At 37.7% G+C, this 26,349-nt stretch overlaps 1 protein-coding gene across 1 annotated transcript; it reads right to left on the bottom strand.

Moving 5' to 3' along the window:
• Nucleotides 1-1,763: 1,763 nt before the first annotated feature.
• LOC139315922 (beta-Ala-His dipeptidase-like) lies at nt 1,764-25,575 on the bottom strand. The gene is made up of 12 exons (XM_070942427.1): nt 25,501-25,575; nt 24,350-24,472; nt 21,462-21,605; nt 20,690-20,852; nt 13,303-13,391; nt 11,029-11,229; nt 7,487-7,571; nt 6,409-6,569; nt 4,728-4,892; nt 3,143-3,284; nt 2,264-2,411; nt 1,764-1,848 (listed from the first exon to the last, which is right to left on the bottom strand). The coding sequence occupies exons 1-12, from the start codon at nt 25,573-25,575 to the stop codon at nt 1,764-1,766; spliced, it is 1,581 nt and encodes a 526-aa protein (XP_070798528.1).
• Between the last annotated feature and the right edge of the window lie 774 nt (nt 25,576-26,349).

The following is a 26,349-nucleotide window of genomic DNA, read 5'->3' as shown; positions in this document are numbered from 1 at the left end:
AATAAAAATAAAAATTATATTGTCATTGTTGATTGGTCCTTTTTTTTACAATTATAGCATCTATTAGTTTTTTAGAAGCATGTAAGTTTTGTAAAGATAACTGAAAAGTATATAATATCAGGTTTTTTTAAAGAAAAATAGCATTCCTTTTTTAGCAAGCAACAAAATAAAAATATGACAAAAGAAAACTGCATGCATGTATATTGCAGAAGCACAAAATGATTTTGTATGCTGAAAAAGTTTTAAAATGAAATCCAGAAAAATTTAAAATGAAATCCAGAAAAAGATCAGATCAGCTCTCTTACATAATGGAATTCTCAATTAGTTCAGATGTTTGCATACCATTTTGTAACATTCAACTTGCCTTATTAAAGATATTGCTCAGGTGTGAGGCTTTTTAGTTTATCTTTTTTAAAACAAAATCAATGTTATAGTGACTTTTCAAAGCTACTCCAAAGTTCTTAAAATGGCTTATCATTGTATTCATGACGCAAGCCACTAAGGCACTTCCAGATTGAAAGGATTAGCCAATGACAGTTTGTGATTAGCCTTGCCTGGGAGAGGCCCAGTTAAGGGGTCCTTTCAAGACACCCCACCATACAGCAGCACTTGGGTCTCGAACACGGGCTTGCTGATCATCAACCAGTGGTGGGATTCAAATTTTTTACTACCAGTTCTGTGGGCGTGGCATGGTGGATGTGGCAGGGGAAGGACACTGTAAAATCTCCATTCCCTCCCCACTCCAGGGGAAGGTTACTGCAAAATCCCCATTTCCTCCTGATCAGCTGGGACTCAGGAGGCAGAGAATAGATGGGGGTGGAGCCAGTCAGAGATGGTATTTGCTGGTTCTCTGAACTACTCAAAATTTCTGCTACCAGTTCTCCAGAATACCACCTCTGAATACCACCTCTGTCATCAACCCAGCATCCTAACCATGTGAGCACTGCTCTCATAAAATGGCTTAGTGTCTACCATAAGCAACAAAGCCATTTCACTGGTATTGTTGACATAACGTTTGGTACAGTTTACTCAACACAATATTGTGACAGAATTAAAATCTATAGGTAGCAATACTGATTAGAAAATAATTGAGCTCAAACTAAAAATAAATGCAAAGGATATAATCTAATAGGCTATTGTACTTGAAAATACTTGTACTCTCCACATGGGAGATAAATGTGCTAGCAAAACAGTAGTCTGAATATTGAATAATATTGATAATATTTATATGCACTATGATTTAGCCTTCCCATGGTGCTAAATTCGTAAGTGTTTTTAAAAATACAAATAGAGAATTGAGTATCAGAATACTGGGGCACAACATAGTCACCGAACTAGCTGTTTCATCTGCTAGAATTTTTGTGATCACATTCCCAATATTATTTGCCATTTTTAATTTTTTAACAATTGCTGCTGATTTTTCAACCATCTTGCCACAAATTTGGGTGGATGCTTACGGATCGCACAAGGCACCATATACAGCTTGCAAGGTGCCCATTCCTGGGTTTATATGAACTCATCCACTGGCTCGTTCAACAAATAATATAATGTGTGAATCCAGCCTTTCTCTTACTGAAATACATACATTTAAAGGGCAAAAAGCAAATGAGAAAGAAATATTTAGCTACCTATCTTAAGAATTTTTAAGTCTGAAAATGTATTTCTGGAAGAATTCATACAGCATCACCATATATGCATTTGGAACTGCAGCCATGCATTAGACATAAATGAAAATAATAAGACTGTAGTTTTATGGACCATCATCACTGTTTCCAGTTGGAAGCCTGAAGTTTTGAAATCTCCAGTAAAAAGGAGGCAAACATCTTGGTTCCATTGATATAGTTAAATCTGATCAGGAAAGGAAGGAAAGAAAGAAAAACAATTGTCAAGCAATCTAAAAGTTAAAGGTGCTTTATTACTTTGAAGTTCTAAACAGTTAGGCTGTAGGCTGAGTTTGATGTATGATATTTTGTTTAGCACATAATAGCTTTTGGCTTAATATTATGTCTCAAAGAGATTACAATCATTCATTCAACAAATCATAGTTTAAAAATACTGGGTTAACACAAAATATGAATCAGGTTTATATAACCTAAGACCTCTATAAACTATGAAATGAGACAGGTTCTAATGCATGCAAAAATGGAGAACAGAGAAATGATGATCACCTTCCATAATCATCCCTACCATTGATCAAACTATAAATGAGGAAATGGAGCATATTCCTTTATGCTAACATATGAAATTAATTTAAATGTTGAACCTGCTTATTTTCTCTTTCTGGGAATGTTCCCCATCATCCATTGCACCAATTGGAAGCATCATCACACTCTTCCTTGTTATATTCTGGAACACCCTGGCAATTGGAATTGTTGATCCATCCCGGATCATATCTGGATCCTGATTAAACACTAAAACATAGAAAAGGAGAAAATATATTCCTAATATTTTTTTTTTTTGTGATGGCAAAATGTAAAAAATAAAACAATATATAATTACTGGTAAAGTGTATGTTGCTAAACATCCAAAGATGCTTAAGTATGAGTCATTGGTTAGAATGCAGTACTGCAGGCTAATTCTGCTGACCGTGGGCTGCAGCAGTTTGGCAGTTCGGTTCTCACCGGCTCAAAATTGACTCAGTCTTCCATCCTTCTGAGGTGGATAAAATGAGGACCCAGATTTTGAAGGGCAATATGCTGACTCTGTAAACCGCATAGAGAGGGCCGTAAAGCACTGCAAAGCGGTATATAAGTTTAAGTGCTATTGCTATTCCATAGAAACTAATTGAGCAATTCCAATGTTCCCTGCTGTGCTTAAGTTTGAAAAGACATGGGAAAAAGTTTGAATGGTTACTTTTTATCCCCTGTCCTGCTTGACCTCTATCATGATCTGTTTTTGAAATCCCTTCAAAAGTGCTTATGATGCAACATACAGATGTGGTATTTGAAACATAGAATAAAAATATTGTTGGTAACTGAACCAACAGTTCAGTTTCTGTATCTGACAATCTTCTATTTCCAGTTCTCTAGAACTTTAAATGCACAAGTATAATATAATTGATTAGTCTTTGCTGATTGTCCTTATAAAGACAGTGAAAAGCCACATGCAAAACATAAACTGCCATGCCTAAAACAGTACAAACCTTTCCTGATTGCATTTTTAGCAGCTATATACTGAGGATCATTAATATTAGCAATCCAGGGCACTGCACCCATTAGCATAGACACCGTTAATTTATTTGGACTTCTTCGATTAGAGAATACATCTTCTAAATGTTTTTTCACCTAAAAAAAGAAATAAATTATTTTCAGGGTTGTTGGTTTTTTAAATAGTCTTCTAAAATGTTACTTCTATTGTGTATAGCTCAAAACAGAAAACCTCTAACTGAATGAGTGAGCTGGCTATCAAATTGGTGGGAGGAGAAGTATCAACCAAATCAAGATGATAGTCACAACTCTCCAATCACAGGACATAAAAAGAGATTGAGTTTGATTATCACCACCATCCACTGATGGTCCTGCCACAGTAACCCTCCATGCCTCATCTTCAATTTCCAGCTGAGATGTCTGCTGTTCTTTAATTTTCTTTAAGTTAGAGCCTTTTCTCAATCTTCAGTCTGTGCCAGTGCCAGGATTCTTCACACTCGGAATCTGGGCTGCAAGCAGTTTAGTTCCCTCCACTGACTACAACTGAACAATCTGAATGAGAGAGAGCTGTGATTTGGGCAAGAGATGCGTCCCTTCATGATCAAACAATATTAGGATCTGAATTTTGCACCTACACCAAATCGCTTCACATCATTCTTGTTATCCATAGAGTGGACTCTGAAAAGCTATTAAAAATTGGCAAGCCATTAAAAAAAGCCTTTCTTGAAAGACAACAGTTCCAGCTGGTTGATTGGTTGGTTTCTCCCCTAATTCTGACTCAAGGAAGCATAGTAACCTAGCAATGCTAAGTAGGCAACCAAAAACAACCAGGCATGCAGTTGAATTTCCACCTATTTGATCTAAGAAATCAGTTTTCCATCAGTCTTCTTGGCCCGTTAACACCAAACTGTTCAGAGCTATACTGTACTATAGTACAGTGATGGCTAACCTTTTCTGGACCGAGTGTCCAAAGTGCACACGTGCGTGCTCAAATGCACTTGCGTGCGCCCAAATCCCAAAATGCAATATGCACATGTCCCCCGCACATGCACCCAGTCCCCGTGCATACGTGTCACATGTGCCCCGTGCATGCGTGCGTGCCGCCACATGTGCCCCATCCCGCATGCACGTGAGGCCCCCCCCACATGCCTCACCCCCCACTCATGTGCGGCAGAGACCTGAAGACCAGGTGGCCGGTGGGAGGCATGCGTGCGTGTGCAGCGGAGCTGAATTGGGGTGACAGTTCGCATGCCATCAGAGAGGGCACTGCGTGCCACCTCTGGCCCACATGCCATAGGTTCGCCATCACGGCTATAGTACATGAGATTATAGTTATACTATTTCAACTCATGTTATACTATAACATGAGATGGAATAACCCAATAGGATGACAGAGCCCTGATCTCAAGATCTCTTACACATAATTCAATGTTTTGCGTAGCTGCTCATTTTTCATCTCATTATGAAAAAGAAGCTTGGTACCAAAACTGTGTCAGACTAAGCCATTCAGAATTATGCTGAAGATCAATAACAAATCATCTCAGATACGTTGGAAGTCATAAGACTTCAAGAAAATATTACCTGGTGTTCCACTTTAGACAGATCCATATGAGGGACTTGCCGGATTGAAAACTTTCCTATGACTTTTGATGGTATAACCGTTTTGATACCTGGTTCGTAAAAAGCTCCCTCTATCCCATGAATAGAGAGAGATGGCAGGCGCCACATATGTGAGAGTATTTTCTCCTTAAAAAGAGAATGAACAAAGCGAAATAGAAAACTTTAGCCAGAGTGTATTCAGTAAAGTTACAATAGTGAGCAATGATATCTCTTTTAAGATATTTTTAAATATTACTCCAATTACACTGCTTTTTCAATGACTGCTCACACCTAACTAAAATCAAGTTTAATAGCCAATCATAAATAGTTGACAATATTAAGCATACCTTAATTATCTAACATAGATTAGACTAGGAAAGCAAAATTACTGATGTTAATGCTATGTTTATTATAAAGTTATAGGAATAGAATCCTGCATGTTTGAATGTGCTTCCCTTGTCCCTCCCTTGATCTTTGGAGAACTAGGAATGGTCAGTTCTCAAGGGAGAAATAAACTGAAGATGGCTTCCCTAAAAACAGAACCAACAACAACAGCGGAATGAAGAGCCAGCAAATAGACAAGCTCTTTATGAGCTATGGTGGTGCAGTGGTTAGAATGCAGTACTGCAGGCTGCTTCTGCGGACTGCCGGCTGCCAGCAGTTTGGCAGTTCGATTCTCAACAGCTCAAGGTTGACTCAGCCTTCCATCCTTCCAAGGTCGGTAAAATAAGGACCCAGATTTTGGGGGGCAATATGCTGACTCTGTAAACCACTTAGAGAGGGTTGTAAAACACTGTCTGTATAAGTCTAAGTGCGATTGCTATTGCTATTTATAGTTTCTCTCCAGGCAAGGAAAGGACTTGAGCTCATCCACAAGTGACCCAAGAAGACCGCAAGACAGTGGTGTCCAGCAAGGTTAATGCTCTGGGAGACAACGGAATGGCTATCTTGTTCAAACCAGAGTCAACATCTTTAAAAGGACACTGGGCTGACAGAGAGGCAAGATAGGTGTCTGCAAAGGGGCATAGTGTCATGGAACGTAGCTTTATCAGAACTCATGAATGGATGAACAGTACTTCCACTCAGCATTGGAGCAAGGCCATCCAATGTAAATCTTAGGTTTGAAGGAAAAAATTAGGAGGATGGAAAATAGTAAATAGCATCTATGATAATTAAAATGAAGAACCAGATCTATTGCGATTAAACTGTCTGATATTACCAGTAATAGTAATTCATTGCCACACTTTTATCAAGGTATTAAATACTCAGTTCAAAATAAAAATGAACACAAATTACTCAAACAGCTTAAACGGGGAAAAACAGGGAAACACTAACATTATGTTGATAAAACACATTAATATACAGGGGCACAGCCACAAATTTGAGCTTCATTTTCTGTTAAATTGTTTTTCTTCAGACTTTTCTTAAAGACAACATTACTGGGTCTTTCTAATTTATTTATTCCCTTTTGCCTGCCTGCCTTTCCTTTCCTACCCAGTGCTTCCAAGGGGACAATTCCTAATAAAACTAATAAAAAGATGTGCATCTATTCTCTTTCCCTGCCTTTAGAGGACAGACTCTACAACAGGAAATATGATATACATAGTCTTGCCCTGTGAATGGGGAGTTTGGTAACAATGCCTTATCATTGAAAGGACCATACCTTGGTATCATAAAGGAATTCCTTTACTCCAAGATTTGATTTATGTTCTTCCACATCAAATTCTATCAACTCATACTGCTTTTTCTCCTCATCTGTAAATGGGGCTACATCATCATATATTCCAGGGATCAGAATAAGTCCAGATGAATTCACGAGACTGTCTATAGAATCAAAATTTATTTATTTATTTATTTGTATCCTGTCTTTATTATTTTTACAAATAACCCAAGGTGGTGACATATCCAACACACCTTCCTCCTGCTATTTTCCAAACAACAACAACCAAAACAAATTGTAATAATTATTTTATCATATTAGCATTTAATGTTTAATGAAATCTAACTAAAATATTGCCTGGCTCTAATCTGTTAAAGGAGAGAGGAAACTAAAAATGTAGATACTATTATGCTAATATAGATTGCAGACAGAAAGTAAAGGAGGGCCATTTAAAACAGAAAGTAATGTATTCTGGCAGATTTACTTCTGCCTTACAAATTGATTTAAACAAAACCAATTTATATTTTGTGTAATTTAAATCTATGTATCGATTAATCTTTATACAAATTATACCAGCCAATATAACATCAGGTTGACTCACGTCATGTTCTGATTAGCATTCCACTTCTATGTTTTAGCCTTGCAGTTAAGATCTCCTTAAATATCACAACAACATTTGGCATTTGGCCAACATGTGGGAAGCCTTTTACAAGTTTATTATCCTTTCATATAGCATCAGCTTTCTGTGTGTTTATACTGCCTAAGATATGGTTGAGGGACTTGGTCACAATTCAGCCTCCCAAACTTCTGTAGCAGGGGGCTCCAACATAAAGCTGGCTGGGGAATTCTGGGAGTTGAAGTCCACAAGTCTTACATTTGCCAAGTTTGGAGATCCTTGTTCTGAAGGATTGCAGGAGACTACTCAGTAATGATGTGAAATCATCAGAACACGTTTAAGCATTTTTAAACTCCCTTTTTGGTTTTCATGGTACTAAAGGTGCTATGAAATGGAAGACACCCCCCTCCCATCAGTAAAAACCTAACAATTCCATATAAACAATATATAGTTTTATTTTTTTACCAAGTAGAGCTACCAAATCAGACATGGGCTCATGGATGATGCCACCTGCACTTCCTGAATGAAGATCTTTTTCCCCGCCTTCTACCTAAATTAAATAAAGACAACATCTTAAGCCATCATACAGATAAAACCAACATTTAAATAAATTTTGAATTTATAGTACTCGTGTTTTATGGGTGCTTGCACCAAGATTAATTGTAAAAAAATGATTTGGGTTTTGTCTATCAATTAGCAAAAATTTCTCCAACTTTGAAACCTTCTGTTGTCTTTGCTGTATCAGAATTGTTGTTTATGTCTGTAAATAAAGTATCTACAAATAAAAACATGCATATTTCTATGTTTATTGCACTAATCAATAACCACACTTTTCTGAAGTATATTCCTAGAGATTAAGACACTAATCCAATAAGTGGATTGAATAAGTTTGTCTTCAACGAGAAAAAACCGAGAGTGAAATTGAAAATTATGCAAGATGTTCCAGAAAGGGGAGGTCTTAAACTTCCAAACCTACAATTATATTATGAAGCAGCAGCCTTGACTCAAGCGAGTGATTGGTTTGGAAGGAAAAAGACTGGAATATTGAATATAGAAAGCTTTGATCTTGAATTTGGTTGGCATGCTTACTTATTTTATGAAAACAAAGTGGATAAAGTATTTAAAAGCCATATACTTAGAGACTCCTTGATGAGAGTTTGGAAGAAGCACCGATTCAAATGGGATTACAAAATACCGCTATGGCTGGATCTTGGTCATATTATGTGGAATACAAATATAATGTCACTCGGGGGGTTTTTATATAAAGAAGTTCTTTTTACAGATGCGGGCAGATGGCAACTGAAGACATTAGAGACACTGTTGGATGAAGGGATTAATCTAACTTGGTTACAGTATAATCAACTTCAACTGAGGTGGAAAGAGGACCAAAAAACTGGTATAATGATGCATGAGGAGGAATTGGTTAGACATATAAAAGAGAAAGGTCCAATGCATATTAAAAGGCTTTATAATGTTTTGTTAGAAAGTGATTCAGAAACTGAACTGGTTAAAGATTGCATGATTAAGTGGGCACAAAATTTTGCAGAACCAGTGATGTTGGAAACATGGGAAAAAATTTGGGTTCAGAATGTTAAATTTACACAGTCACAGAATTTGAGGGAAAATGTTTATAAAATGTTTTATAGATGGCATTTAGATCCTAAGAAATTGTCGTGCATGTACCCTAATGTTCAACCAAAGTGTTGGAGATGTGACTGCTTAGATGCTACATATTATCATATTTGGTGGACTTGTAAGAAAGTGAAGGCTTTTTGGATAAAAATTTGGTGGGTTATGCAGAATGTTTTGAAGAAAAAAATTCAGTTTTCTCCACAATTGTTTTTATTGGGTATAGTTAAGGGTTTTACACTGGGTGAAATAAAGTTGATATTGTATATGATAACAGCAGCGAGATTACTGATAGGTCAATATTGGAAAAATGAAGCTGTGCCCACTATCGAGGAACGGACTTTGAAGATGGCCAGTTTTGCAGAGATGGCAAAGATTTCAGCATATCTAAAAGATCACTCACAAGAGACTTATGAATGGGAGTGGAAAAAGTGGATAGATTATGTGCAGAACAAATATCAGACTAGGAAGTATCAGATAGCTTTTAACTGAAAGTGTTATATAAAGATAGAAATATTTGAATTTTGTGAAGATGAAAAATATATTGGGGATGGAGGGGTTCAAGTTTTATAAAAAGGGGATTTTGATTTGGATTATATTCTATGGAAGTCTGGGGGGGAGGGGTGGGTTGGGGGGGTTGGGGAGGGTTAGGGAGGGTTAGGGAGGTTAGGGAGGGTTGGTGGGGGGGAAATGGGGAGAAAATGTAATTGTAAAACTTTTCCAATAAAAAAAAAAGACACTAATAAGGAGATCATCCACCTGGTGGAAGGCGACCATGAGTCAAGGAGTCGATCAATCCAAAAATGTTTGGAAATGGAAATCCTGCTTAAGGATCTTCAGCAAAAGAAATATACATCAGACTAGAATAGATTTCAGTTTTCCACAGAACTAATGGAAAATCATCCTGGATGGAGTGTCTTTATGTCTACTTTATGTGAGGACAGAAAGTGAGAAAATAGCCCTGGTTTATACATTGGATGCTAGCTACAATCCCTGTTAAAAGCTACAATTGTAATGAGCCAAGAATACAGGTAACTGTCAATTCAAGAATTCCATTTGCCCATCATTATTTTGTAGCCAGTGTAGAATGATACATAAGACATTGATTCCGATTGAAGGAAGCTCAATTTGATATTTCTGTCACATATAATAAAGCAGTCTTGAGCTAGTCACTGTTCTTTTTATACTTAATCTATCTTAAAAGAGCCTGAAAATAAAAATGAGATAGCTCAATACGGTCCTGATCTCTTTACATGGAGTGTAGGAAGCAAGCATGATAAATAAGCACATGAGAAACAGTAAAGGAAATATAAATTTACGATTAAGAGCTTAGGGCTGATGATTAATTCTTAAATCTGCAGTCTTATATTTGTTAAGAAGAAGAAGAGAAAAAAATGCAGAGAGTGAAGATGTCCTGTATGGAAGCAGTAAGGAAAAGATCTATTAGTAGATCTCAAGCTTTGCAGTAAATCAGCATCGATTTCTGATTCCCAATTACCTAACAATGACTGCAGTTAAAAAGCAATAGACTTACTGGGTTGCTGAAAGATAAAGAAAACTAGGGGTAAACATTTATATGAAATACTGTTAAACTTGATCCTGGTATAGTTTACAAACAACTCATGTTAGCACATGCTCACAGCTTCCAGGTTTTAGAGTTCCTCCACTCAGTTAAACCATCCTTTTTCATCTAATCTGATTGGTGGATTTTAGGATTGTAGTCGATCTGTTACTTATTAGTTAGCTACTTTTATATTCTTTCTCCATGGAGTTGAAGAATGTCATCCCTCGGCATGAGCTGTGGTGGCTCAGTGGTTAGAATGCAGTATTGCAGGCTGACTCTGCCTACTGCCAGGAGTTCAATCCGGACCGGCTCAATGTTGACTCAGTCTTCCATTATTCATCATTCTGAGATAGGTAAAATGAGGACCCAGATTGTTGGGGGTAATATGCTAACTCTGTAAATCACTTAGAGAAGGCTGTAAAGCACTGTGAAGCAATATAAAAGTCTACGTGCTATTGCTATTGTACCCTCAGTTACAACTCTGAATTTGATTGAGACTTTGTGAGAGCTCAGAATTTCCCAGGTTGCTCCTAAAATTTCCTGAGCTTAATTCAATTTTCTAAACACAGCATAGATATTATCCATTCTTGTTCTATAGTAACCTTCCATAATCTGTTGCTCTCCATACATATCACAAAATTCTCATGAAAAAAGTGAAATTACAGTTGCTGTAATCCAATTTATCTGTTGGGCATCAAATTGGGAAATTTTATCTAGAGATAGTAAAAATTGCATCTTATCAGCTTGAAAGAAACTCCCCCAGAATACAATCAGAATATTTTAGCCACAAATAATTCTGGTTTTACCCTCTTACCTCCACTGAGAAGCAAGCATTTCCTCTAGCTCCATATGTAAGAGCTGGTTTTGTTTTGGAAAGCCAGGTATTATCTGAAATCAAAATATAGTCAACACTGGAAAAAAATCTTTCATTTTCTTTTTCAACCAATTTTTCCAGTCCAGTGGATCCTGCTTCTTCCATGCCTTCAATAAGAAATTTGATGTTTACTGGTAAATCCTGGTAAAAAAAAAAATTCCCTTTTAAACGACCATTTTAAAAAAAGAACTCTCCATTTAATGTCAGACAGAATTATAATGTATAATCTGATGTTCAGTTCATTGCAATGTGGCTTGGATTAGCCTCAACAAAGAGCTTAGTGATTCGCCTCAATAAAGATCTTTGTGGCATTGAGATAAAGCATTTTTTGTTCTCTGGTGTAAAAATAAACATGATTTGTCTCAACAATTCATCACCTTCCATGAATAATGGAAGACTGAGTCAACATTGAGCCGGTCCGATTCTTTCTTGAATGCATACACAGAAACACACACACACATTTTAAGATCAAACCAACATTTGGGGTCAAATTGATTTCATTATTCAAAGTGTAGATACAAATTAGCTCTTGGCTGATTCACATAGCCCTAGAAATTAGGTTCTTAAGGGCTGCAGATTTCTTACCCTTTTTAACTGGAGAGATCAAAGCTTGAATGGAGTATAATTGACTAAAAGGAAGTACTCTGTGGACTAATCTCTGAGAAATCACAGAGGAAAAAAGGCAAATCAGAAGCCTGGAATATTACTGTCATAAGCATGATCACCTGCTGTATCAATTGCATATGTTTCTAGGACTTGTTGACCTATCAACTATTTATGTATGAGACCACTACATCTGCTTTAAATGGAATCTGGTCCTCTTGAGTTTGCCAATATACTGAAAGAATGACTCCCAACTCACACTCTATTTTTTATTAACCATGTAAGAAACCGACCATCTCATTGTGAGTTATTCCTTAGTGCGTCCTTTCCTATTTCATACAACACTGGAGGGCCAGACTACGTTATGATTTTCGCTCTATGTACTGTTCTTCTTTGAAAGGTATCTTTGGACCATCCAGCCTGGGTATGTCCTCCAGAATCTAAAATGTGAATTAGAAAATTCCACTTCTCACCAATGCATAGTTGAACTATGAAATTCACTGCCACCAGATGTGTTGATGGCCACTGGTTTAGAAGTAACCGGCACTTTTTATTACACCCCATGCTAGGTGAGCTGCATTGGCTATACTGCATTGACTTCTGAGTGTAATTTAAGCTGGTCATCATCTAAAAAAGCCTTTCATGGCATAGAGCTGGGTTATTTGAAGGACTGCCTATCTCCAATTGTCTTTGCTCATCCAGTGTACTCAGGCAGACTAGATGTTCTGCAGGTCCTCTCAAGTGCTGTCATCTTATGGGATGAAGGAAGCATGTTTTCTTCTGTTGCAGGCCTTGCTCTCTGGGACAATATTTCCCAGACATACATAGGATTTCCGCTCTCCAAATGTTCCTTGAGACCTGGCTCTGTCCCAGGCTTGAGATTAACATGTTAGTAAACCTCGTATCATATATTTTTAATTATTATAGCTGTTTTTGTCTGGGCTATTATGCTTGTTTTTAAGTTGTATGTTGCAAGCCATGCAGAATCTTTTGGAATGAAGTGGTTTAACAAATCTAAATAATGATAATAGCAACTAGACACAATGATAGAACATGGACTACTAAGGCCTAACTATAAAGTCCATTCAGAATGCAAGGATAAGTCCATGAAATACCAGTTACTTTGGAAGAACCACACAAGAGAACAATTGCATTTGTTTTGCACATGATATTCCATGAGGCCTATGGCTGGCTCCTATGTGATGAAGAATTCTAGACCAGAATATATGAAAGGATCAGTGATACAAGGAAGATGTGTTCAATTGGTTAAACAAATAGTATGATTATTACTGGTATTAATATTAGTATAATTGATATAAATGCGATGAATATTGTTGTAAAAACTTTATTACTTCCTAAAATGATTTGTACCCAGATAACACACTGTTCAATTGAAGTTTGAATTTTTATATACTATAAAATAAAATAAAAACTTATTCCCCCGCCCCAAAAAAATTCCAGACCAAATAAGCCTTTAGCCTCTTAGGTGAGTGTTGGATCGCTCCTCCTTGATATTTCCCTAATTTACACTGCCTTTTCCAATTGCTCTTTTTAATATTGCTGAAAACATTTAAAACTCTTCTTTTCCTACAAGGCCACATTTTTACTTACTATGTTTAGTGCTTTGAATGCATTCACAGCATTTATCCAGGCTAAGACAGGTCCTTTGTTATCAGTTGCTCCACGCCCATACAGATTTCCTTAGGATGAAGGAAACTGATATTAAAATTTGAAAATTCTGATTATGCTAAAAACAGAACAAAATATGCCTGCCCCCCACCTTCTCTCCTTCATGCCCTCCCTCTCTGTCAGTGGATATGGAGTCAACTGAGAAAGCTCTCTGCTAAGGAAGCGGAAGTAATTTGAGAGAGTTAAAGTGCCTGAATAAACTGTGCTTCCATCCAGTAGAGTGACCAGTCTTAAGAGTACTGCCTATTCCAAATGGTTTTGTATTTTTTGAGGAAGTATCAGATATATCTGATATGTATCAGCAGTTTTTGAATAGTCCAGTGGCAACTCTGTTCAAAAATGCTTTTGCCCAATTACAATGTATGCATTAGCTGCATCCTTTTTCAGTATCCCCACCTGTTTTGAGCTGAGAAGATTTGGAGCATTGAGAAGGGACATCTTACAAAATGGTGCTGATAGAGGACTTGCCTTCTCACAAAATTACTAAGTGGAAGATCCAGCCAGTTACAAAGCTTACATCTACCCTAAGGTTTCTTTCATTTAGCCTCTGCTTCCAAATAGAAATGCCAAAATGCAGCTGCCTATCATTTCTAAAGAACTCTTATAAGATCTATTTGAGACCTCAAGCATTCTTGAAATAGAGATGTTAATGGATGGCACCAGTGGTGAAATGTAAAATTTGTTACTATCGGTTCTGTGGGCATGGCTTTGGTGGGGGGGGAGTAATATGATTGAGTGGGCGTGGCCAACTTTTTTTTTTTTTTTACTTTTAAAAGCATTTTTTCTACAACCTCTTCAGCTGAAGAGGTTGTAAAAAAATGCTTTTAAAGCCTCTGACGATCCCAGCTGACTTGTCTGATCAGCAGAGGCTTTTTTCCTTTTAAAAACATTTTTTCTATAACCTCTTCGGCTGAAGAGGTTGTAGAAAAAATACTTTTAAAAGCCTCTGACGATCCCAGCTGAGCCACACGATCATCAGAGGCTTTTTTTTTTAACTTTTAAAAGCATTTTTTCAGCTGAAGAGGTTGTAGAAAAAATGCTTTTAAAAATAAAAAAAAGCTGGGCAATGGGGATTGGGGCAGGGATTTTTGCTACCGGTTCTCCAAACTACCCGCCTCCATCGCTACAGGATCAGGCAATCCAGTCCAAACCGGGAGCATTTCACCCCTGGATGGCACCATACATGGTAGTGTGCTCTTCCGCTGTTTTCTTCTCTCCATCATATGCAATGATACCACATGCAACAAGTGTGCAGGACCTACAGACTCAGGACTGTGTACGCATTCAGTGTCTTTGATCCCAAAGCCGCAACAAAAATTGCCCCTGCTTTTTGGCTTTTAATGTGAAGAAAGCCTTTACTAAATGCAAGAGAGAAATATATTTAAACTATACATTTTTCATGTGGCAGAAGAAGAAAATAATTTTTAAAATAATAGGAATGGATTCAAACTGGCCATTTTAAAGACTCAGACTACATGCATATACTGGATTTCAGTTTATAGAAGGGTAATTGTAATATGTAATATGACAGAACAGGGAAGCAATGTAAAGGCACAATTATATTTCTACATTTAATGCATTAGAGTACAATTCAGGTTACTTTTATGCAGCTCCCGTGCATTTTTAAGCATACCACTCAGACGTGCATATCCTTAGGCCATAATAAACTGCTCATGCTTGATATAATCCATTAAGATATTTTCAGCTAATAAAATATTAGGGCTTCATTGCAGGAAAATATTTGTATTCAGTCTCAGTTAAGATTGCCATAGTTCTTCTAGAATCTTAGAAAATGTTCAACTATGAGAAAAACTGCTTTAATCAGAATCTTTCATTTATGTCCAGTAAAAGCTTAGACAGTTCTAAATGCAGTCACTATAAAACAATATTTCTCGTTACAAAAGGTTCCACTTTTTTATTTTCATCATGGGCATAATGGAAGGTAGGAAAAATAAAAAGAATATTTCATACCTGTATCAAGTTTAGCCTCAGTAATTCTCTTAACAGTTTTCCTCTCAAATCAGTGAGCCATATTGTGATACAAGCCTACGTGACATCAGATCCACATACAAAAGTGCAGCATAAACTGTGCAACCCTCACATCATCCTGATAAAAGCAGCACATCGACAGTTGCTGATGTCCCATCTACAGCAAAAACTTCTCCTTGTTGATAAGAAGACTATCTCCACACCCCATCCCAGCTATAAAGCACAAAGATAATCTCAAATATGCAATGATTATCTCCCCTAAAGTGTAGAAAGCTATTTTCTCCCCCAGCATTAACTGAATATTGCATGTCATATCCAGCCCTTGTCAAAAGTGTAAATTCAATGGCATAGACTCTTCAGCAACTCAAGGATAGTATGTATAGAGAGAATGTGAATTATTTACTCAGTATCCTCTATTGATAACTCTGCCTGCTCTTTGTTTAAGATACTAACCTTGTTTCAGGTGGGAAGGAATTAGTTAAGTGGTGGGCATTGCCTATTCCTAAAATGTATTTTTTATAAAGAGAGCTCCTTTCGATCAAAGTTGCAAGATCTCATTTGATATAGACTGCATTCCTTCATGAGAGAGCTCTTTGAAGACATACATACAACAGACACCCAGATTTGAAGGACTAAGACAGACTTCAGAAGAGCATCTAGGCCAAAAGTAAGCAGTTGGAGACTAGATGAAAAGCTCAACCAGATGTTTGTCAAGCATGCCTTCATGCAAGATAAAGCTTATATCTTTGTCTTTATTTCAGATTCAGGTATGACAGGCAGACATATTCACCTCTAAATAATTTAGTAATCTATTACCAAGATAAGGATAGCCCAAAGATTGTAAGGAACCTCATCAGGGAAACAAAGAGGAGTATCTCCTCCTACCATGGCATCTAGATACAAAGAGAGGATGGAAGTTATTTCTTCAACCATAGAGAGTTGAAATATCTTCTTAAGTGAATCATGGTGGCGCAGTGGTTAGAATGCAGTACTCCAGGCTAATTCTGCTAACTGTTGGCTGCCAGCAGTTCGGCAGTTCGAGTCTCACCAGCTCAAGGTTGACTCAGCCTTCCATCCTTTCGAGATCAGTAAAATGAGGACCCAGATTGTTGGGGGCAATATGCTGACTCCACTTAGAGAAGGCTATAAAGCACTGTGAAGCGGTATATAAGTTTAAGTATGATTGCTATTGCTATTAAATATCTAGACTAACTAAAACTAAAAAAGCCAGTAGGCCTATGGAAATTGACTTCCTGAAACAGATTGCAAATAATGAGCGTCTGCAGGAGACTGTAAATAAAAGATTGCAATTGGTACGGTCCTGTACAGGTAGTCCTCAGGTTATGACCATTTGTTCAGCAACTGTTCAAAGTATGATAGTGGTGAAGAAGAAGGACTTACAATGGGTCCACAAAATTCCATCCACAGCATCCCTATAGCCACATGACTGCAATCTGGGTAATTTCCAATGTACTCTGCTAGCTTCCCACAAGTAAAGTCAATGGGAAAGCCAGCAGGAAATTTGAAGTCATAATCACATAAGGTCCTCACTTAACAACCTGTACAGTCCTCATTTAATTACAACAACCAGGACTACTGGAATTTCCATTGCTAAGAGACATGACTGCATTACTTAGCAACCAAGTTCCCAATTGCAATTGCCATCATAATCCAAGGACTACCTGTGTACATAAAGACAGTGAAACAAAATGGACACTGCTGTAGCAATTGAGATTTTGTGTGAAAATGGGAGTATATTAAGCAAAGGAGATTACATTTAAGTCAAGAGGGTGGGCAATTGCCTAAAAGCTCTGCAAACGTAGATTCAGGCTTATAACCAATAGCAAGACCAACCTGATAGGCTATAATGATGCATATTGAACAGAAAAAGATGAAGATTTTTAAGTCTACAAGCAGACAGCTCTTCCTATATAAGGGTGGAATGATCAGTTGGGCAAGCAAACAAGAATATTTTCTCCTATTTTCCACCAAGGTAAATAGATATCTGCAGCACAAGCATGCCAGGAGGTTATGTGACTACATAAACTGTTAATGGGCTTAAGGATAGGTGAGCCAAACCCTACAGAGTTCCTTGAGAAAAATCAAGGAAGTATTCAATTCTTTTATAAAGAAAAAATTACAATGTATATAGACTCAGAGATGTCCCACAGGACTCATTCCATGGGACTGAAATACTGCCCACAAAAAAAGTTATGGACAGATATACTTTCTAAGTTCTCATTCTGTAGTCGCCACAAAAGCCTTTGAAAGGGGATGGGAGTTGTGGATTGGTGCATAAGCAATACCTGTGAATCCAAAGGTACTGATTTTTCAGTATTTCATGACCTCTTAACTAGAAAGTGGCAGTGGAGTACAGGTACGGAGCTAAAGATTTACTCAGTGTACCCTCCTTGCCTAGCCATTCTAACTATCCTTGTCTAATGATTGCTAATCTGAAGTCTCTTCTTTCTGCCTTTCTTCCCAGGCACCCAGTCATGGAACACATGCTCTTGGATTTTCCTCTGGGTTGGATATAGTAGCTAGATGCTAAGTCTTGCCTCATCATCATCATTCTAGCCATTGTCTATCCACTGCAGGATGAAGGTCTCTTCCACATGTTTCCAATCAATACGGTCCAGCCCAGCGATTCTTAACACCCTCTGCCTTCAGGCAGATCTTCCCACTGCTGTGGGTAGTTGCCCTAGAGACTCCAGGGAACGAGGGCCATTTTTGAAGTTGTATTGACATGTTGAAGGAATAGACCATAATCTGCCATGCTGGTCCAATGCGGGTTGGCAGATGTGATTGGTGTTAGTCTGGGGTATCCATCATTGCCTGTTCACCTTGAGTGACCCTTTTGGACATATACATATCCAACGACATAGCCCACAATTTCATTTACTCACCCAAGCACCTTCACTTCATCATGGCCCCAATCATAGAAGGGGCTCCAATCACAGAAGGGGAAGTCTTGCCTATTCCCCATTAAGTATTTCCTATGACTAAATCTCATTTATGTTATAGTTATAATACCTGGTTCACTAATCATTGTTCAGGTCAGATTCTACTCTTAGGAAGGCTCACATCTATACAGAGAATAGAAGTGGTACAGTCTTCCAACAATCCTAATATATTTGGAAGTATAGGTTAAGTCCTCTTACAAGAATTCATCAGATTCCTCTTTTAAACAGAATATTCTTCTTTCTCCATTTAACAAATTTAAAAGGATATGAAAATAATGGCTACGAACAGTTAGGGTACATCTTTAACTATAGACACTCCAGTGACTTGGTTCTTTATTCAATGTCTTTCTATGGCTGTATTTGTATCTCTATGTTGATAAATGATCAATATTTTTGTAGGTAATTATTTTCAGACAATACGTGTGACATTGTACAGCTTTCATATGTTAGTTGCCAATATGTCCTGCTGACCTGCTCATTGAGCATTCCAAAGGTTTACAATATTTGAAGCATATATCCTGACATTTTTGGAAGTAAGTTGTGAAAGGAATTGTTATTTTATAAAGTTAAAGCTAATTTTAAAATCTCTGTTTCTATTTAACTATGGGATGACAACTGTTCTCTTGCCCCATTATGTTGAGGCTGAGATTGTGTAAGAAATATAATTTGAAAATGACAATATTGATTTTACAGTTAAAAAGTCTAAATTCTGTTCTGGTAATTTAAATAAGATTAATATTGATATGACCATATTTTTCTCTATATATTTAGTACCCAGGAGTGAAATTCATAATTTTTCCCTACCAGTTTTGTGGGCTTGATGGGCATGGCTTGGTGGTCATGTGACTGGGTGGGCGTGGCTTGGTCATGTGACTGGGTGGGCGTGGCCAACTCAATGCCACTCCCACCCAGTCACATGACCCCCTCCAGCCACACCTGCCCAGGTTTTGTGGCTCCCGGTGTTTTCTGTAGGAAAAGGGTCATGTGACTGGGTGGGCATGGGCAACTTGATTGGTCTCACTCTTAGGAAATTTCTCCTGTCCAACTCACAATAAAATAGCACAATAAAATAGCACTGTTCCAATATTTAGAATAGAATAGAATAACAGAGTTGGAAAGGACCTTGGAGGTCTTCTAGTCCAACCCCCTGCTTAGGCAGGAAACCCTACACCACTTCAGACAAATGATTATCCAATCTCTTCTTAAAAACTTCCAGTGTTGGAGCATTTACAACTTCTGGAGGCAAGTTGTTCCACTGATTAATTGTTTTGTCAGGAAATTTGAGGGGCTCCTACAAAAATGAGGGAGTGAATCTGTTTTCCAAAGCACCAAAAGGCATAAAAAACAATGGATGAAAACTAACCAAAGAGAGAAACAACCTAGGACTAAGAAGAAATTTCCTAAGGGTGAGACCAATCAACCAATGGAATAGCTTGCCTTCAGAAGTTGTGGGTGCTCCTTCACTAGAGGCTTTCAAAAAGAGTGAGGGGAGTACACCCCAAAAGGACAGTGCCAGGAACCTCTAAAACAATGCAGAAAACTTAAAACAGCTTAAAAAAAGTCAACCCGAAAGCAAACACAGCAGCTGAGAGGGAAACTAAGAGCAGCTGCTCAGGCTAGTTGAAAACCTGGGCGTGCTGTCAAAAGCTATTAACCCTTCCAACTCTATTATTCTATGTTCTCTATGTTCTAAATTGGATGCTTCACAGCAGAAGCAATACAGCTGGCTGGACCACACATGCATTAAATTCACGGCTTGTATGATCAAGCTGCATCGACCCTTCCTGTATCTTTTCCCCCAGGAAGAAACGAGAAGTAGCCAACACTGCAGCAACTATAAAAGATTTTGGGAAACTCCAGGGGGTATCAGCTGATCACAGAAGTGTTACTTAATACTCTTTATAATGAAAATGTTTGTAATCTTGTCCTTCCTGAAGGGAAGAGGTTAATCCCAACCCTAGATGGGTGATTGATGGGTTTCCCTGCCCTAATCCTGTCAGTTTCTGTTGTTTATTGACTTGATTCAGCGTGTATCAGCTGCACTCCAGCTGCAACTGTTAAGTGGAGCTATTAACTGAAGAGAGAGAGAGAGGTGGGGAAGAGGGAGAGGGAGAGAGAGAGAGAGAGAGAGAGAGAGAGAGAGAGAGACCTCTCTTGCACTTTATTTTTAACCTGTTCTCCGAACTGTCTAAGCAATTTACTAATGGTTTGGGCGAATTGGTGAGAACCGGCTGAATTTCATCTGTGTTAGTACCTATCTTTGCCATTTTTATCATACAAAACTATTTTAAAAAATGTGAACTTTTTTAATAGGCCCTTTATTTTTTTACTGTACCAACTGGATAATACACACATACCATCAATTTCTGTTAAACCGAAAGGATGGGTTTTCCATCCATCTTGACTTTTAGCTGGCATCACATCCACATGTCCATAAAAACATACAGTTGGTTTCTGTGTATCATCTCCCAAATTTGCCAGAACGACTGGAGGTAATGGAATATTCTGAGCATCAGACAGCTGTAGGAATATATTGAAACACAGTTAATGATAATTCAGTGAGTTTCTTAAGAAAGTAATGAGTAACAATTCCCTTTCTGGTGATATATACTTGAAAGAATTTTTGTTAGGTGTTGGTTTAGTTCCAGCTCAAGATTTTTTACATACAGATTTTTATATTTACCAAGGATCAATTTTCTATCTATCTATCTATCTATCTATCTATCTATCTATCTATCTATCATCTATCTATCTGTCTATCTGTCTATCTATCTATCTATCTATCTATCTATCTATCTATCTATCTTCTAGCTAACTAGCTAGCTAGCTATCATCTATCTATCTCATCTGTCTATCTATGTATCATCTATCTACCGTGTTTCCCCGTAAATAAGACCCTGTCTTATATTTTTTGGAACCCTGAAATAAGTGCTTGGCCTTATTGCCATGCCCTCAAAAGCCCGATTGGGCTTATTATCAGGGGATGTCTTATTTTGCTGCTATCTTGCGATGTCTAGACTCTAGATTTTTTGTAACTCAGATCTGATAAGTCTACATTGATTCCATTGCACGAGCAAACATTCCTTCTATTTGTGCACAATAGTCTTTTGATGGACGAAGGATCAGTACCTGTTGAATGCCCATTTCACTGAGTGTCACAGTAGCTCCTAAGTCTTCAAGACTGTCTGCAGCTATTTTGATCATTTCTATGACTTTTGCTCTTAGACGTGGCTGTTGGGAATCACTCTCTACAGCCACCCACTCCTTAAGTTTCTGAAAGGAAAGCCAGAGATAAAACTCATATTATAATAGCAGTGTCATACTGTTATCTATATGTTCATTGTTGCGACTCAGATCAAGGGAGGAAAATATCTGAACTATGTTTAAAATGTGGATTATGGTTCCATTTTATCTAGATATCGATTCTTGCAGAACCTGCTTTTTCCTATAACCATGTCACATTTGCCTAGCTATATACGTACCTTCTGCAATAATCCTAGTTCTCCTAGTGAATCAAACATATTATCCAATTCTTGTCTAAAATGAGGATTTCTGCATACAGTATATACACTATAATTTGTGCATTATATATGAAATATCTATGAGATGTGGTAAGCCTAATATAATTTTGTCAAAAGCTTTGTATATTTTCTTACACACAGCTTAATTAGAACATATTGTGCACTTTAGCACATCATCATGTTTTGTGCTTTTAAATATCTAAAATGTAACTAACATACATAAGTCTTGTTTTGTTGCCTTATCTCATCCTGTCTATAGGTGGGTTAAGTCTCCCTATTGAGAAGGAGAAGAGTGGAAAGACAGTATCTTGCCTACAGTTCATAGCAAAGGAGTGCCTTCCTGATTCATAGTTCTCATTATACTGTTGTAGCCATTCTGCTGCACCAGCTCTTAGAAATACATTAAGTTTCCCCAGGAAAGCTCATTAAAAATGACAGCACTTGGCAAGGCTTTACACAGGCAATCCATCTTTGTAAATTCTATTTCCTTCTAATTACTTCTAAGGGACTTGTCACCATGCAATCTGCCTTTTAAAAAAGAAGAAGAATCAGAGAGGAATAACAGCAACAATAAGAATGTCCACCCACACAATCTTCTTGTCCTGAAATTTTGTTTGGAGTGGATAATTGCATTCACTCTGCATTGTGAGATAACTTTTCTCTTGGTTTTGCAGAAATGCCCATCAGCACAATGAATAATACAAGTGCCATTATCTTACTTTGGAGGGCCAAAATCAACGGAGCAAGTTAGTTCTGATTCTTTATTCACAACTCTGAAATGCTTTGTTGTCTACTGAGAGCTTGGGAAGAACCAAATATTAGCAACAAAAGATGAGCTAAGGATTCTGAGCAAAACCTGGTTCCTCTTCCAATTTTATCTGCTCGTGTTCTGATATGTTGGACTGGTGCTTCTACTATTGGGGAGGCATTCAGTTCTGAGTCATAACTTAGAAATTGATTGACTGGGAATCAATAAACTGAGCTCCCATCCAGACAAGAGGGATTAGTTTCTCTGAGTAATCATGATAGTCTTTTACTGAATAGTGGGCAGAACTTAGTGTTTGTTTCCTCTTTGAGAGCAGACATCATGATATCCTTGGAGCAAGAGCAGTTAAAAGTTTTCAGCCCAGGTCTATTTGTTTTGCATCTAGGAAGTGCTGGGGAAGTTTCCTTTAATGTTTCAATGTGGGAGGATAGTTTTGCTTTTAAGAGGTTTAACTGTAACCTTTGCAAAGCTTAAAATGCTCATTTTACCTCTTAACAATCTCCAATCACCTCTGCTTTTCAGATTCTTTTACTCTAGTGGGTTGTCGGGACAATAAATGGCTTACTGGCTGCAAATTGCCCATCCGTGATCAAAATAATTGAATTGACAATTGCGATATGCCACTCAACCCAACTTGGTCAATAAAGGCACAAATTGCCTCAGTGCCTACAGCATGTTTTCTAATCTACTTCTAAACTGTTTGCTTGAACAGCTATTTATGCCCATTTGGAATTGTTCCTCATACCTTACCTATTGAAGGTTGTTTTTGGAAGACCTTAAATGTCAAGTCTTCAAAACAGGCAGTTTTGGCACTGTTATTGATTGTCATCACTTTCCCACCAGTGATACAGCTTAAAATGCAGATTTTAAAATATCTTCTTCCATATTTATCTACCTAAGGCCTACATTGTGAAAAGAGGCAAGGGAAGTATCCACAAGAGGCAATTTTTCAATGTGGCATTCAACATTGCAATGCCCTTTGTAGAGAAACTTTTGTAGACCCTATTGATCAATGTTCTTAAGGTCAGGCAATGATCTTTTGATTCTCCAGGGTATTGTAATGGTTTTACATTGCCACCCTGTTTAATACTTCTCCTGGATTTACTTTGATTTTGTTTGTTGCTTTTATCTCTGCTTCTAGTTTTCTCTGAGTTTTATTATGTATTGTTCTTACAATTGCTTAAAGTTTTGAGCACTTATGGGAGTGTCCTTTTCCTACTTCTACCTGCACTGGGCTTGAACAAGGATGGGGAGACTCCCATACGTCCATTCTCACCTGGGTGACTTTGGTCTACTCATTGTCTCTCACCCCACTCACCCTCATGACACCGTTATAGTGAAGATGCAACTGGAAGAGATTAGCATGTTTATCATCAGTGGAAAAAACTTAGGATGTAAATCTAATAAATGTATATGTATACCACCCTTTTGCTTGTTATAAAACAAGCAAAAAGTAGAATGAACTAGCAATCAACGAAACACCTTTGCATAAAGTAGGAAACCATTGAAGCAGAAATTCCTTTATTGATCCGGATAGTGAAGATACTGCATCAGGAATCTGATCTCCCAATCAGTATTAATACTCTTTGCACTGTAGTTCAAACTGGCAATCTGTGGCCATTGACATGCCAATAATCTTAATCTAATTAACCTTTAACTTAACTCCAAGTTAAGACGGACAGACTTGGGTTGCATTTAGTTAGCAAAACTCACAATCACTGCATTTCTACCTGAATAAATTCATCCTGATGTTCATCAATGTAGTTGAAAAGCTGCTCCTCCAAGGATAAGGAATTGGAAAATAGGGAACTGCCCACTCCAAAAGGCAGCATGATAAGGGAGATATAGAATATCTGCAGGTTACAAAGACAGGGTTCAGTGTCTTAAAAAAAAAAAATCTTCGGAATTATACAAGATGAAATGATTGCTTAGTGCTTTATAGCCCATCATTTATAAGTAATAAATAGACCGACAAAGTGAAAAATAAATGTTTGCATAAAATGAGATTAAAAAAAGTAAATCAAACCATCAAATAGATTTAACGGTACTTAAACATAATGACACCTTGCAACAATAACAACAATGTACCAGATCTGGAATTTCCCGCTTGATAGTGATGGAGAACCTTTTGGGCTCAGTATGTCAACAATTCAGAAAATGCCTAATTTGACTTTGCTGTTGTGTCACACGCACACATCTGAACAAAAGGGAAATAATGCTCTATCACCTCCCCCCCAATCCAGGCCACTCTAAACAGTGGCATTTGGTGGCAAGCACTGAGACTCGGTCAGATGTAGAGGCCCAGGCCTTGACTTCAACCCTAATGTCACTGCTGCCACTCAAAGAGGCCACCTCATGCTGTCACTGTAAGTGCAGGAGCCTTGGAGAACACTGTAATTGCCACATGGCCCAACATTCCCATGTTGGCTCCTGCAGACTGGTATCAATGGGAGGGGCTTGTTAAAAGCTCGGCTCTCCAACTATTAATTAAAAATCCCTGGAGTGGGTGAGATTGAAGCCTTTGGTTTTCTGATCAATCTGTATGCTAGAATTTGCTACTGGATCCTGTCATGCTAGTGAGACCAGGGCGGATTATTTCAACATTTATTGAGGCATAGATCTAAATAAACAAAAATTGGAAAAAGGTGTTCACGTCATAACAGATCCCAACCTAACTACAAGTCCTTGTATACTCTTCAGTTACAGTTTTGATCACTGTAGGTATACAGGTTTGTCTGTAAAAAAGCCAACAACCCTGCTTATGACAGAATAAAACTAACCAGTATCTGGTTAGCATCAGTTTCAGAATTATCTAGCATCCTTTAGATGCAGAGAGAAGAATGAGAATGGAAATACAGGAGGAATTAACAAAGAAATTTACCACATATTGCTGGCAGCACATTTGGTTACAGTCCAAGCGCCAGGTTAGCTGAGGATAATTGTACAAGATTTCCATCTTACTGGAGGGAGCATACAACCAGACAGGCAAAAAAGATCAGAGGCCTGAATTGCGATAAAAATTTCTTTATCCAGCAGAAGAAGATGAAATACTTACTTTCTTATACATATTGTATGTGTGTGTGTCTCTTATAATATTACAAAACTATACAAGTCATCTTTTGATCCATAAGTCATGAATGCACACTACCCAGAGACACTCTTACAACAGTTAGTTAAAGTTCATTAACTGTTTCCTACCATAAATGTTATCCACCCGATCTGTGAGTTGACAAAAAACAACACTGGCATGACATGCCCATTGCTGATCGCTATCCCAGCTCTATCACTTTTTATTGCAATTACTGCCAGTCCTGACTTCCGTCCAGGGTAATGGTGACATAGCCTAATAAATTTTACACTTTGGGTCTGCCCTTGGAAGGTGAGAGAAAATGGGGGAAATTACTGTTTTAATCCTGCCACATTTAAAACTGATTAAATCCTGTTCTACTCGCAGGCTGCAGTCAAGATGAAGGCAACATCATGGGAACAGAGGATGCTATTGGGGAATATTTAGAAGGTAGTGAAGAACATGTCAGGACATCAGCAACAATTTAACCTATTTGGCAAAAAAACTAGCAAATGAAAAATGTGGATCCTAAAATAATAGCTGAGGCTTAGGTTTGTGGTCTTTGTAGGTGGTAGACACGTTATCAATCAAATAACATTGAACAGTTTCTGCCTTTTGCTATGAAAAACAGCAAGAAAAGGATAGGGGTTTACAAATGGAAAG

Source organism: Pituophis catenifer, unplaced genomic scaffold, assembly GCF_029215685.1.
Source record: "Pituophis catenifer annectens isolate HBS135680 unplaced genomic scaffold, rPitCat1.0.hap2 SCAF_3, whole genome shotgun sequence".
Lineage (NCBI taxonomy): Eukaryota > Metazoa > Chordata > Lepidosauria > Squamata > Colubridae > Pituophis > Pituophis catenifer.
This window is presented reverse-complemented; position numbering and strand designations above follow the sequence as displayed.